Consider the following 14,258-nt stretch of genomic DNA (forward strand, 5'->3'; position numbering starts at 1 on the left):
ACTTACATGCACCAATGACCATCGTTACGGATTTTGACTGATGTTCCCCAGTAGAGTAAACACCAAATGAGAACTGGAGAGTAGAAAACATTCGTTTGCCAATTGGCTGTAGAAAAATAAAGGGCTAGTGGTTTTGTCCAAGTAGCCTATGGGTGTAGAAATGAGTCCAGAGTGACAGGTGCTTCTGAGTTGACAAAATGGTTGGGGCGGGACCATTCCCTGGGTGAGGTCATCTAGGATGATGTAAACGTTCACGTCATTTGCAGGGCTAAATAAAACACTCAGGACACACATGCCATTTTAAAAAGTTTAATTTTCCCCAAGTAATATAAAACAAAACACCCCAGTAGCATAAAATGCACATAACATAACCAACCTGAAACTTGAAACAAAATGTTGAAGGAATCGTAAGAAAACCATACATGTGCACTACTTAAAAACAACTGGTATTGAAGGAAAACTCAAAGTTTCACTGACAAGGCTAAATGGAAATCGTTTTGTTGTATTAAAAAGCAGCATCAGCAATGTAAAAACTACAAAGTACAAATACTGCCATTATGCCAATTATTTTTTTCCCCTCCTATAAATCAGATTCCTTGACAAACTAAAATTCATTCCTTGTCTGAATATTTTTTTTATTTCACAACTAGACACCATAGAGCTGCTACTCAAACATAGGGCACAAAAACGCTGAAATTAGCCTCTTATGAGAAGACTAGAAACCGCCTGTGAAAGTGACAGACAGATCCTCTGATCAACAAAACAGCGAGAGATGGCAAGATCAACGCCGCCTCCTGTCTGGACTTCTGCTGCGTCTCCGTCCGCCACCCCTGTGAAAGACACAACAAAGACGAAATCAGGAAACACAGTTCAGAGTCAGTGGAAAAACAATGTGAAGTGGATCGATCTAATCAAATAAAGATTATCCAGTGGAGCTTCAATGGGGGAAACAGTTCAAGAGCTTCAATTCATTGACTATCAACATTACAAACATCTAATTTAAATGCATGCATTAGGGCTGGGCGATAATATCAATAAAAAAATATAATATTATCGTTTATCGAAAGAGAAGATATGATTTTGAGATGTCATGTTACAATTCTGCCGTCTAGATTGATAACAAGCTAATGTTATTTAAAAACTCTTTAAAGATTTTAAGATTTGTCTGACAACACACCTAGCATTAGCATCCGGTTCAATGGGATGAACAATTATCTGATTATTTACCATGTGATTTTGCATACGTGACCCATATTGTGATAAAAAAAATCCATATTATTGTGATATTGATTTCAATCATATTGCCCAGCCCTAGCATGCATCATATAAAGGGTTAAGCAAAACACTCCATGCACATTTACACAGGTGAGTTGCGAAGGTATCTGCTCCATCAGTGATTTGCATGCCAGTTATTGCTGCCACCACCACAGCCAAATACTGTATGACACACACACACACACACACACACACACACACACACACACACACACACAAACAGCACCCTCACCTCCTCTTGTTCTTGGGCGGCCCTCTGACAAACCCCCAGTCGACGCTGATAGGCTGGCCCATCAGGTCCTGACCGTTCAGCCCCTCCATGGCTGCCTGGGCCTCTTTGTACGTCTCATACTCCACCAGCGCGTAACCCTGCAGACAGTTCACGGGACAACATGTCACTTATGTCATATTAATGGCATCAATGCTTTTGGAATTTGAGAGTGTTTTCATAAAGACAAAAAACAGGGCTACTGATCATTGCATATTTACCTCCACCAAGGAGGTTATGTTTTCAGTGCCGTTTGTTTGTCTATTAGCAGGATTACGGAAAAACTACTGGCCCGATTTTCATGAAACTTCGTGGAAGGGTGTAGCATGGGCCAAGAAGAACCCATTAAATTTGGAGCGGATCCGTATCCGATTCACAAACAAGCAATAATAGCAGACATTGAAGACATTTTGAACTGCTAGAACACAAACCAACAGAAAGTTTTTCTTGTATCTGTGAGGCATTAACAGGCCAATTAATAAAACGTGTCTGATGGTTGATGTGAGATGGAAATCATTTGGACATTCTCTCTCCTTGCCTAAATGACTGTGGGGAGAGCCAGTTACAGACAGAAGACGCTTTGTCCTCGCTTCATTATCAAACCAATGCTGCCACCTTGTGGCTCAGAGGAAAGTGGCAGAAGATAAATCGGGCAGCAAATATAGATGGATGAATTGTTAGGGCAAAAAAAAACTTTGTGCATATAAACCTGCACAGTCATACTGCATAGGGAAATAAGTTGGATACAGTCTGGACACTCAATACACATTTTTAGAGCCCTGAAGCCTCTAAAAACATTGATTCTGTTTTTCTTGGCATATCAGTATCTTTTCTAGTTTCAACACAGGCTGAAAATATGAGTCACCACTGAAAATATGAAGAATGTCATTTGTTAGCCAACATCCATTAAAAAAAGAGAGCAACAAAAGCCAAATATACTTGTGTGTTGACACACCAAAGAACCATTTCACACACGGAAAACGCAAAATCCCTGTAGTAAATTTCCCAACAAAACAAGGCCAGCTAGGTCATTCTGTCATGGTGGACATTTAGTTTTAAAAAGAAACTGCAAGGTAAGGAATTTCAGTTTGTCAATTATCTGTTACTTTTCCTACTTATCTCCTGTATGCCAACAAAGCTAGTTATTTTGTCATAACAGCATCTTTATATCATATCAGAGTCCTCCTGACCAATGCACATATGGACTAAAATATAAGATGGCTATGCATTGGATTTTTTTTTTTTTTAATAAATACAGTGATATTTTGATTGCCTGACACCATTTACTGTGAAATTCAAAATCACATTAGGAATCTCAGGCTGTGTCAATGAGGGGGACAAAAACAGTGACAGCACTAGTGCACATCGACTGCTCCATCAGTTGCCTAACACTGAAACTCAGTTACATGGTTATTTGTCTAACCTTGAGGTAACCCGTTCTGCGGTCGAGGTTAAGATGCAAGTTCTTGATCTCTCCAAACTCTGCAAACTTGTCGTGGATGTCCTCCTCTGTGGCCTCCTCATGGACTCCAGTCACAAACAGGATCCAGCCCTCCACAGCTGCAACAAGACAAGGAATGGCACTGGATGTCAAATAATATACAACCAGTAGTGTCAGGCAGGTAAGCTACTTGGGCAAAGCTGAGTTTTCATTTTTGGTAGCTGGGGATCTTTCTTGCTTCCTCCTGTTTTATATATGTTATGCAGGTACACTTTTATAAAGAAAACTTTTCCGACAGCGCATATGCATTGAAAAACCATTGCAAAGAAACAAAACAAAAAAAACCTAACACCTGAGAGAGGTTTAAAAACAAAACAAAATAGTAATTATGAACATTTTGGTATTGGAAATGGTACTTTGCTCCATGCCACATCATTGCTGCACCCATAATCATTAGTCTAAATAAATTAGACCCTATCAAACAAATATCTAGCTATTGGATCACTGACTCCAAATACAATCCAAATGTCCTAAGAGTGCTGTTCTGGTTTGATATAATACATCTGTGTTTCAGACTCTCAATTTAGGGCAGGATGATACTGACAAAAAGAAATTGCAGTTTAACAAAACAAGCAAAAATGCAACACTCGAAATGAACACAGCTGGCATGCCATAAGATCCAGCAAATTATTTGCTTTCTTCTCGCAGACTTCTTCCCTCATTGTTTAATGTGGAAATGTCCTGCTGTACAGTGCTATATATCACATCTCATTATCACTCGCTACAACCATTTAAGTGGTTGCTCATGTGCAAGATCAGACAGATTTCAAACATGAATTGGGATAGGTTTGAGTAAATTAAATTCCATCAACAACCATCTTTAGCATGGTCAATGCTTACATCTCTGAGGGCCTGGCTCATCCCCATCCTGCTCCACAGTATCATAGTCCTCTTTGATCCTGGACCTGGCTCCTTCCTCTGGAAACAGTAATACAGGAAATATAATCACTTACAGCTGACAATCTACACACTACAATAAATCATATACCACAACTTCAGCGTGGTATTACATTGTGAACTGATTTCATAACAAAAGTAACTCACCTGAGCCAAAGCCCCTTCCTTTCCTCTTCTTTGCTTTTTCTTTCAACTTGTGGATGCTTTCTGGAGAGGGAAATCATAGCAGTTAAGTAACATGAAGGATGGGAAATTAACACCATGCACATGCTGATAAAGTTTGGCGGTTGCTGGAAGCTGTTTTTTCTGCGCTTCCAGTTATTTTGGCAAGTGAACAACCAGTCTCAATTCTACTTAAATCAAAAATCCGTCTGGTAAAATAATACAAGTGAAATTAGAATTCACCAGCTAGAGTTACTTTGACTGGTGGATGAAAACTTCCCTATCTTTTACACGAACGCTAAACTAGCTAGCTAACATGTAAGAGTAGCAACACATAGTATAGCATACTATAAATATCGAGCTCTTTATAAATCACGATTTGGAAGGACAACTAAGTTAGTACAATTACTAATTTACATACTGAATGAGTAGTTAACTAGCGGCTAAAAATAACACTAACAGACATAACTTATAATCCAAGTTATAGTAATGCTACTACTTAGCCGCTAAGCTAGTCACTTCGTTATTTCATCCAGAGAAAACCAAACATCGTTTGACTGCTAAACAGTCAACAATGTTTTGATAGATACGAGAGACTAAAAATATTCAATAACCCCGGCCTAGCTGGAATTAGCTTGCAAAGTAGCCAGAATGTTTGAAAGGAGAATGAGTTAGCTTAAAGTTAGCTAGCATTTTCTCAGGCCTGCTACCACGCAGTCTAGTGTTTGTGTTTATGGCTTTCTGGCCTCTGTCGCATTGCTCTGGACCCCCAAATTTACACAATATTTGAACGCCTGGATTATGAAACATCTGCCGCAAATAAGTATGAAAACTAATTTTACCATCACCATCCTCATCCATAGGAAAGTCCTCGCCTCCCGCTTCATGAAGGTCCAGTACGTCCGCCATGATGTCTGTGTGTGTGCAGCTGATCAACGCAACGTGCGTACGCAAAAAGAGCTTGGGGAATGTTGCCAGGTTGCGTAAAAGTAAGTAATAGCAGAGACTTTTAAGTGCTGGTAATACTGGTAATAGATTATAGCTGTAGCTTGTTTGAATTCAGTTTTAACGATTGTGTTTTAAATTGTGGTGTGTTTAGGTAATTGTGCAAACGAGTGTGCATAAGAAGCCCAATGAGAGAGAAAGAAAAAAATATTTTACCCCATTGTTTAACTAACTGCAAAGAATTTATTGGGCTCCTCTATGCTTTGTATTTTCTCATGAATCAAACAGACTCCATAAAAAAGTTTTTTAACGAGGCTAACTTTCACATTATGATATCATGCCACATTTTGCCCTGATTTAAACTTGCCATTGCTATTTTAATGTGTGTTTAATGTCTTTGGAAAATTTTCAGAGCACAGGTTCAGCACTACAGACAGGGCGGACATCAGCCACTCTGATCCATCATCACATTTGTACAAGTCTATCATGTTAGTTCTAGTCATAACATTTTGTCATCCATGTCAAGAATAGACCTAAAGCTATGTATGCGCCATCTAGAGCTTATGAGTTCACTGAACTGTTGTCCCATATCCACATGGGACGCTATGCATGAGACATGAAACATTCCTTGTGGGTGCAGACTGCTTTTTCTGGACAATGTCATCACAGTTGCAAAAGTAGGCTGCAGTGTGTTAAGGAGTGTGGGGTGTACAATAGTCACATGTTGATTGACCTGATTACCCTTGGAGAGTAGCTCAGGATTTATTTATTTATTAAGGGGAATAGGTAGTCCAGTTCCCCCTATGTTCCCCCCTTTGTGTTTTTTTTTCTTCATATAGACAGTAGGAAGGGAGGGAACACATATCAGTGGAAGCAGTGCACGTGTTTCCAGAGGAGTCTTCATCACTAGGTGCACATTCTGCACAGTGATGATGTCATCATTAGAATCAGGTGACCTGGGTGAGGTGTGTCCCTGAAGGATGCAGTGAAATTATCCCTTACACAGGTGTAACATTGTAGTCTGATCATATTGTCCCTCGCTTTACTGAGCCAAAAGGGCCGGATCTAGATGTATCACAAATTATATCAACATTTTTCCAGCAAGATGCTAAAATGTTCTACAAGTTAATGGGCCATTAGAGGGCTCTCCAGGGCTGGGACAATGCACTCGGTTCTTCCTCTGATAGCGGTCCCTGCCTTCCGGACACTCAGGTGAAGAGAAGGGCTGAGCTGTCGATTGATCGCCATCTGGTGGTGAGTTGGATCAGATCAGATGGAAGTGAAAGGCTGTCAGACAGACCTGGTAAACCCAGACATGTAGTGAGGATGTGCTGGGAACGCCTGGTGGAAGAGTCTGTTTTGGAATGATTTCAAATCTCATCCCCGAACACGTTTCTCCTGAATCACTGAGGAGGAGGAGGAGACATGGAGTCAGAATGGATTCCTGTTCGAATCCTCGGTCATGGAATCGGCTGCTAGTAGCTATGCCAAAAGATGGTCAGAACAGGAAAATGCTAATCATTAATGGGAATATCAGGAGGTGGGAACACTTTGAAGAACCTAAATTGACAGACACAACCTATTTTCAAGAGGCAGCGTTAGAAGACTCTGGAGCGTCTGAACCCATCTCCTTAGAAAACTCTGCAGTGGCAAGAGGCTTGGTTGGACAAGAACAAGATTAAATGCTTAGGGCTCTTGATATTTTTTGGGTCGTTGAGGTCAAAATATCTCTTCAATATCACATGGATTTTGAGAACAGTGGGCTGGCAGTTGAGCTTCAGATTCACGAGGAACAATGCTGATTTCGTCCTGGTCAAAGAACAGAGAATCAGCTTTTAACCCTCTCAGATAATCGAGGGGTCAAGGGAGTTTGCTAATCCTGTCTACATGTGTTTTGTAGATTCAAAAAAAGGCCTATGACCTTATATCCCGAGCTATCCTGTGGGAGGTGCTGTGGGAGTATGGGGTGGCAGGGCAGGGCAGCTGCTGCGAGCCATGCAGTCCTGACTCGGAGTGAGAGCTGTGTTTGCATTCTTGGCATTAAGACAAGCTTGTTCAAGCGTCAGACTCCGACAAAGATGCACCTCGTCACCTTTGCTGTTTGTGATATTCATGGACAGGATATTAAGGAGCAGCAGAGGTCTGGAGAGTGTCCAGTATGTGTATATGATGTATGTATATGATGTATGTATATGTTGTAGTAAACGACTAGGATGTATATGATATAAATGATGTGTGTATATGTACATGTCTGCTATGCTGTAATATTAAGTGACAGAGTGGATATATGTATATGTATGATTTAGTATGGTATATGACATGTATATGATGGTATTTAAAGCACTTTGAGATTTGACATGACGTGATAATGGCCGAAAGCTTTAGGTAGTGAACAAAAGACTGAGATCCCAGATACAAGAAGATGAAATGGGGGTCTCTCTGCAGGGTGGCTGGGCTCATATTCCATGACAGGGGGCGGAGGTCAGTGATCCAGGAGGACCTCAGAGTTGAAGCGGTTAGGTCACTTAGATCCCAGGAGAACAGGCTGGAAGGACTACACCTCCCAGCTGGCCTGCAGGGAGCGCCTTGGAATGCCCCAGGAACAGGAGGAAGTTGCAGGGGTTGCCTTGCTGCCATTGCAATCCTAGCCTGGATAAGCGGCAAGAAAATGGATGGATGGATGGATGGATGGATGGAAGAAAAGAGTGTATCAGTGGTCAGAAAGAGACAATGGTTTGCGGCGTTCCAGTGGCTCAGTGATCTAAGGCAGTGGTTCTCAACGTGGGGCCCGGGAACCACCAGGGCTCATTGAGGGAGTTCCAGGAGGTCCCCAGCTAACTGATGAATTGTTAAACTTCAGCATTATTTCATCTACAAGACGTTAACACAATTAGAGAATGTAGAAGAATTAATATTTTGATCACAGTTTCACTGTTATCTCTCTGCCTATAATACAGATTGTCATGGAATTTTGGACAAAATCATATTTAACGATAAATGTCAGAGAGAGAAAATCTCATCAAATGGGGTCTGTGGCTCTAATGTGGACTAAATTAGGAGTCCTTAATATGAAAAAGGTTGAGAATCACTGATCTAAGGTGTGTACCACATAAATGTGACGTCTTGGGTTCAAATCCAGCCCAGGACCTTGTCACAGGTCACATGTCATCCCCCTCTCTATCCCATTTTCCTGTCTGTCTATACTATAACTTTCAAATAAAACAGAAATAAAAAAAAAACAAAAAAAAAACAAAGAGACAATGGTTTAATTAATCTCAGGTCATGGGCTTTCCTGAACATTTGCCACATGGCTGTACTCAGAATCAGTGGACGCATGTGAGATATGTGTCACGTTGGGTGTTCACTAAAGTTTAACAGAAATGAGATCAGTCAAGGTAATGACATTCCTTGAAGATAATCCGATAACCAAAGATAACCGTTGTGTTTTATTTTTCTCTTTATTTTTCTACAACTACAAATACAACTCCATATCCACTCCATATCATAAAGTATTTAAGATTTATACACATTAGCTATTCCCCTTTCTTTAGAACAAAACTCTGGCCTCTACTATGGTCTTTGGTAAAGTCAATGTAAAGTAAAGGAGAGATAACCCAAAGCTTACCTGAACTTTAACCTAATGAATGTTAAACTAACACGTAAGCATGGAAATGTGCCTCGTACCTCTGTCTTCAATGTCCAGCTGTAAGATCTGCTCTTATGGTGATTTCTACACTCTAACCTGAATCCCCAAAACACTGAAATCCACTCTGTTACTTAATATTACAGCATATAGCAGAATATTGCTTCTACAATAGTGGCAGAATATCTTATCTTTCTGAATCAATATTCTTTCTGAATTGATGCTCACTTGTATTTATACAATTTTAATTCATGGTCATAAATTCACAATTATTTTGAACACACTGCTCATGAATTAATCAGAAATTCATGATGAAAATGGCCCCCAAAAAACACATTGGCTTTTGCAATTTGAAGCTGTTGTACTGTAATTTTTCAACTATTCAAAAGAGCTGTAAAAGGCAAGATGGAGCATAATTAATTCCATAACCACAAAATGTAACAGCACAGTTGACTGGCAACAACTGTAAAGTATTCCCTGCAAGTATCCCCTGGTTTAGATGATTTTTAGATAAAGTCTACTAAGGATGTCTAAGTGTTTTACCCTGTTTTCCCTTCATGCCCTGCAAAGGATTTTTTAAAACGATCTGTAATGTGCAATGTGACGGTTTTAAAAGCATGCAGTGACAGAGAAAGGGTCCACAATAAAGTGCATGATAACACACATAGAAACTACAGTATCTACTATCTTCTGTGATGAGTTTATCAGGAGCTCGTCCCACAGATACAGCCTGCTACAGGTTGTACTGCAGTGTGAGGCAACTGCTGATAGGACTGAGTAATTTGGGGCACTGAGGGCTTGTTGTCAGGACAATTGAGTAACTCTGTTTCATCAACTGACCCTTTGTTGAGTAGACTAGCAATATGGAAAGCTAACAATTCTATTAGCACCCAAAAATAGGGCAGACCAAGACAAAGCAGTAAGCTTAGGGTTCCCACATTACATGATATGCAGTATATAAGCTGTAGATGACTTTTATATTGTGGAATATATATAGTGTGTGATATATATATACATACACTACCAGTCAAAAGTTTGAACACACAACATTTTTCTATATTTTTACTAGTTTCCACATTTTAGTATAATAGTAAAGACATCAAAACTATGAAATAACACAAATGGAATTATGCAGTGACCAAAAAAGTGTGACACAAATCAATTATTTAAAGTAGCCGCCCTTTGCCTTGATGGAAAAGCAAAGGCTTTGGAAAGAAATTCATACATAGGCATCAACTTTGTCTAAGAAACAAATTTCAACCATTTAGGCATAAGCCTTTAGATCAAAATGGCTTTAAGATAATGAAAAGCATAGTATATTCAATCAGGTGTGTCCAAACTTTTGACTGCAGTGTATATATACAGTATATAGCCTTAGCCATGGTCATACTGCCATGTCAAGGTCAGCAACATGGCTGAAACGTTGACATGAGCATTAAATCTTTCTTTATGGAGCTGTTTTTGAGTGTTTGACATTGCCGTGTGTTTATCAATCAATATATATATATATATATATATATATATATATATATTTTTTTTTTTAGTCAGTTAATACAAGTGTTATCTGACATTACAGGCTGTGTGAATGAATGCATTAAATTAAAAATAGAGGGAAAACTCATCAGTTCACAGCAGCCAACAATTGATGTTTGATGTCTGTGTCTCTCTATCTCTATCTGTCTATTTTTCTCTCTCTCTCTCACTCACACACAGAAGCACACACACACACACAAACACACACACACACACAAAGAGAAACACACAGAATGGACTTTGTCTTTCTTGTGACAGGCAACGCATCAAGGTTCAGCCAACACAATGCTTGCCAGGTCACTTCCTTATGTGGGAAGTGATTACATTGTGATTAGCCATGATTTACTCTTCCCCAGCAGCTATAAAACCCCTTGGCTCCCTGACAGAAGGCACCGTTAGGTCCAAGAACCCCAGGAGTTAAGGTGCGTCTGGTCTCTTGCTGCTTGGCTTTGGTGTTTTGAATTCTTTGCATGGCTGTAGATCTGAGGAAAAAGTTTAATTTGGAGACTTATTCTCTGTATTCTCTGTATTTCTGGAACTGTTTGTGTCACTGGCTTTGCTTTGCTTGTTTCATGAGGGAAATAAGTAACTGTTTCGATATGGTTTCCCATGCTTTCAGTACTTTCTCTGCAACTTTCAGAGTTTTCTGACAACTCTCTTTATCTCTCTCCCGGTTGGCCTTGCTCATCTGCAGCCATGAAATTCTCCCTCGTTGCCGCTCTGGTCGTTGTGCTGGCTGTTGCCCATGGTAAGACATAACTGCACTGATCTTCAAAACAATTACATGTAATTATACACATTATACACTACCAGTCAAACTTTTGGACATGCCTGATTGAATATACTATGTGTTTCATTATCTTAAAGCCATTTTGATCTAAAGGCTCATGCTTAAATGTTGTTTCTTAGACAAATATAAATAGTGAAGTTGATGCCTATGTATGAATTTATTTCATAACATAGCCTTTGCCTTTCCATCAACGGCAAAGGGCAGCTACTTTAAAGAATCTAAAATATAGTTTGGAGTTGTTTTTGTTTTGACACTTTTTTGGTCACTGCATAATTCCATTTGGGTTATTTCATAGTTTTGTTGTCTGTGAAAACTAGTGAAAATCAAGAAAAATGTGCTGTGTCCAAACTTCTGACTGGTGTGTATGTAAGAACAAGGTAAAAACAAATTTCTGCCAACCAAATATTCTGCACATAGTAGTCAAATCATTGAGTGAAAACCTTGTGTCTCCAAAATTTAATCTTTTCAGGAACTATGAGAAAACAGCCTTATTTTTAGCTTGATTACCTTGCATTTTTGAGTTATCTGGTTTTGAAAGGCATCAGAATTTTCTCAGCCCATAGAGAAGTGTGTAATACTTCAATTGAAGTGGAAACAAAAAATTGGAATGACAAGGATTTTGCACAGTAAAATAGTGCTTATCAAATAGCGTGTGTGTGTGTGTGTGTGCCTGTGTTTCTGTGTGTGTGTGTGTTCTAATCAGCCAGCAAAATCCTGTTCAGTCTCAGCAGTGATAGGTAGCTGGGCCATGTGGCTGAGGCAATAATTTTCATATTCCTCAGTGTTTTTAACTCATGTCTCGATCTTATGTAAATTCAAATTTTATGGAAGTGGATTTTAATAAAGCGTTTATTAAAATGTGTTTGACAGGCACTGAGTCCGTGTCCCTGGTGAAGCGTGACATCCCCTCTGAGGTGGACAGGATCACCCAGTTCATCAAGGACATGTCCGCCACCCTCACCAGCGCAACCCAGGACATGGTGGAGAAGGTGAAGGCTCATGAGCTGACCAACAAGGCCCAGTAAGTCCCAGTCTCAAACCTTTACCTTTACTCCCTGGCTCTTTTTTCATGATCTAGTGCTCTTACAACACTTATACTATCTATGCTGCACTCTGTGCTGAATGATTAATCTATGGACAGAGGAATATTTGTTATATCTGTTGTCTGTTGTAAGTCGCTGGGATAAGACGGAGTCAGCAAAATGCCTAAAGCATAGCGATAAGATGAATATAGTGATTGTTACAGCTACATGTGTTGCTTTCTGAAGCAATAAAGCTGAGTTGCAGAAAGGCTTATTTTCTCTCAGCAAATTCTACTTATGCAGAATCGCTATGCATAGGCTATGTAACCATGCATATACATACATTTACATACATATATAGCATTTAAACTGCAGAATATCTTATGTAATTGAGAAGGCTGAATCCATTATGGCCTTTGATAAAGTAAATGTATTGTAGGGAAGTATAAAACTCAAGCTAACCTGACCTATAACCTAAGGAAAACATTACAATATACATTGACTGAGCTGCCATAACGTCAACTAGTACTCAAACACAGAATGTTGCTTAAGAAAGAAGAATGTTGCTTAAGAGTCCCTTGTTAATAGATGATCAAGGCTTTTTTTTCATCCATTTTTGTTTATTGAAATGCAAGTCAGACTTAGAAACAGAGATCAAAGACGTTCATCCTCTCATGCTCTCGCTCTGCCTTCCTCAACCGCAGGACTTACATGGAGGACAGCAGAGCCCAGATCCAGCCTCTGGTGGACAAGGTCCAGGCCGAGGCCGAGAAGCTCCAGGAGCAGCTGAAGCCCTTCATCGCCAACATTGAGGATCAGATCAAGCCCATGACCGACAACTTCCAGGCCCAGGTCAAGCCCCTGACTGACAACTTCCACGCCCAGGTCAAGCCTCTGACCGACCAGATGGAGAAGCTCTTCGCGCAGCTGATGGACCAGACCAAGGCCCTGCTCCCCCCCCAGTAAAGCTCGCCGTTGGTTCGTCCCAGCTGCAGGAACGCCTCGCTGGCTATGGGCTCACTTTTGGGTCTGCCCAGAATTTGGAGGGAAAACACTACCGTCTCCCTTCATCTGTTTCACCAGTGTTAGTCTGTCTTACTCCCCTGTCTAAGTCATCTGAGATGTGATGCTTGAATTTCATCATTAAAGGGGTTAAAAAAATGGTCATTTTGTGTGCAGCGGTTCTGTATTTGGTTCATTTGAGTGCATAACAGATGTATTTGTCCGACTCTTTTGCATTGCGAGTACGTTGATTGATTTATAAAAAGCCAAAGGGCAAGTAATAAGGTTGAAATGAAATAAATTGGGAAGCAGAATCTGATGGGAGGCAAGTCAATATCAGCATCACCACTAACCTTTGGGTCACCGGGGGTTTTCCATCATTCATGGTTCAATATTCAGAAGTAGGTTGTCAGAACAGGTTGGAGCTTAGCTAACAATCTGGATAAGATCAGGTTGATGAGATTAACACAAATTCATCTCATTGGACGTATCGACTTCACCCCGATAATTATCCCAATACAGAATTAGAACGATAACCAGAAGGGTGAACAAATCTGACGCTGGAACAGCTGAAAGAGTCTTGCTTCATTTATCACAGCAACCTTTAACCTTTGGGGAAAGACAAGATAAAGGAAAATGAAATCACTGCAAAAAGTAAGGATAAACAAATTAACAACAGGTGCAGCAGTGTTAGTTAAGGATCTGGCTTGGTTTACACTGCGGACACGGCTTGAGACAGGTCAATCAATTTCTCGGAAACCCTCATCTACAATTTCATCCGTGCATCATAACAAAAGTGGTGACAACAATCATGCCGTGTTTTCTAGTGCTGAGAGTTGTGAGTGTGTTTTGTGACAGCAGCTCACCTCAAAACTGTTGAGAGTCAGAAAAAGAGGTTAGATCTTTATTATTACTAACTGAAGCATAAATTTAAAAAAAATACTTTATCATTTATACTGTAAATGATTTGATACAACGTGCATTGTAATTAGGTTTTTCTTACCAGTTAACTCAGAACAAATAATCTTTTTCTTACCAGTCATATTCCACCTGTTTCTGTATGTTGTCCCATCTGACCCTGCAGTCACGACCCTGGACTAATTTCCTATAAAAGTCAGTTGAAAAGGGTAAAGCACTTAAAACAAAACACACCAAACAAAATGATGGGTTATTTGCAAACATCTGCAATGGTTAAAAATAGCCCATTCCCTATCTATCAA

The 14,258-nt window shown here is 39.9% G+C and overlaps 2 protein-coding genes across 2 annotated transcripts; one reads left to right on the forward strand and one right to left on the reverse strand.

The window, feature by feature from the left end:
* Positions 1-295: 295 nt before the first annotated feature.
* Positions 296-5,036, reverse strand: rbm8a (RNA binding motif protein 8A). The gene is made up of 6 exons (XM_071521993.1): positions 4,946-5,036; positions 4,089-4,148; positions 3,885-3,962; positions 2,967-3,103; positions 1,508-1,644; positions 296-830 (listed from the first exon to the last, which is right to left on the reverse strand). The coding sequence occupies exons 1-6, from the start codon at positions 5,010-5,012 to the stop codon at positions 782-784; spliced, it is 528 nt and encodes a 175-aa protein (XP_071378094.1). The 5' UTR covers positions 5,013-5,036; the 3' UTR covers positions 296-781.
* Positions 5,037-10,920: 5,884 nt separating this feature from the next.
* Positions 10,921-13,002, forward strand: afp4 (antifreeze protein type IV). The gene is made up of 3 exons (XM_071521995.1): positions 10,921-10,972; positions 11,885-12,035; positions 12,741-13,002. Exons 1-3 carry the CDS (start codon positions 10,921-10,923, stop codon positions 13,000-13,002), a joined length of 465 nt encoding a protein of 154 aa, XP_071378096.1.
* Positions 13,003-14,258: the final 1,256 nt, after the last annotated feature.

Source organism: Centroberyx affinis, unplaced genomic scaffold (assembly GCF_046629955.1).
Source record: "Centroberyx affinis isolate AG114_WGS23_722 - 3 ecotype Tasmania unplaced genomic scaffold, CSIRO-AGI_Caff_v1 ptg000948l_1, whole genome shotgun sequence".
NCBI classification, from domain to species: domain Eukaryota; kingdom Metazoa; phylum Chordata; class Actinopteri; order Beryciformes; family Berycidae; genus Centroberyx; species Centroberyx affinis.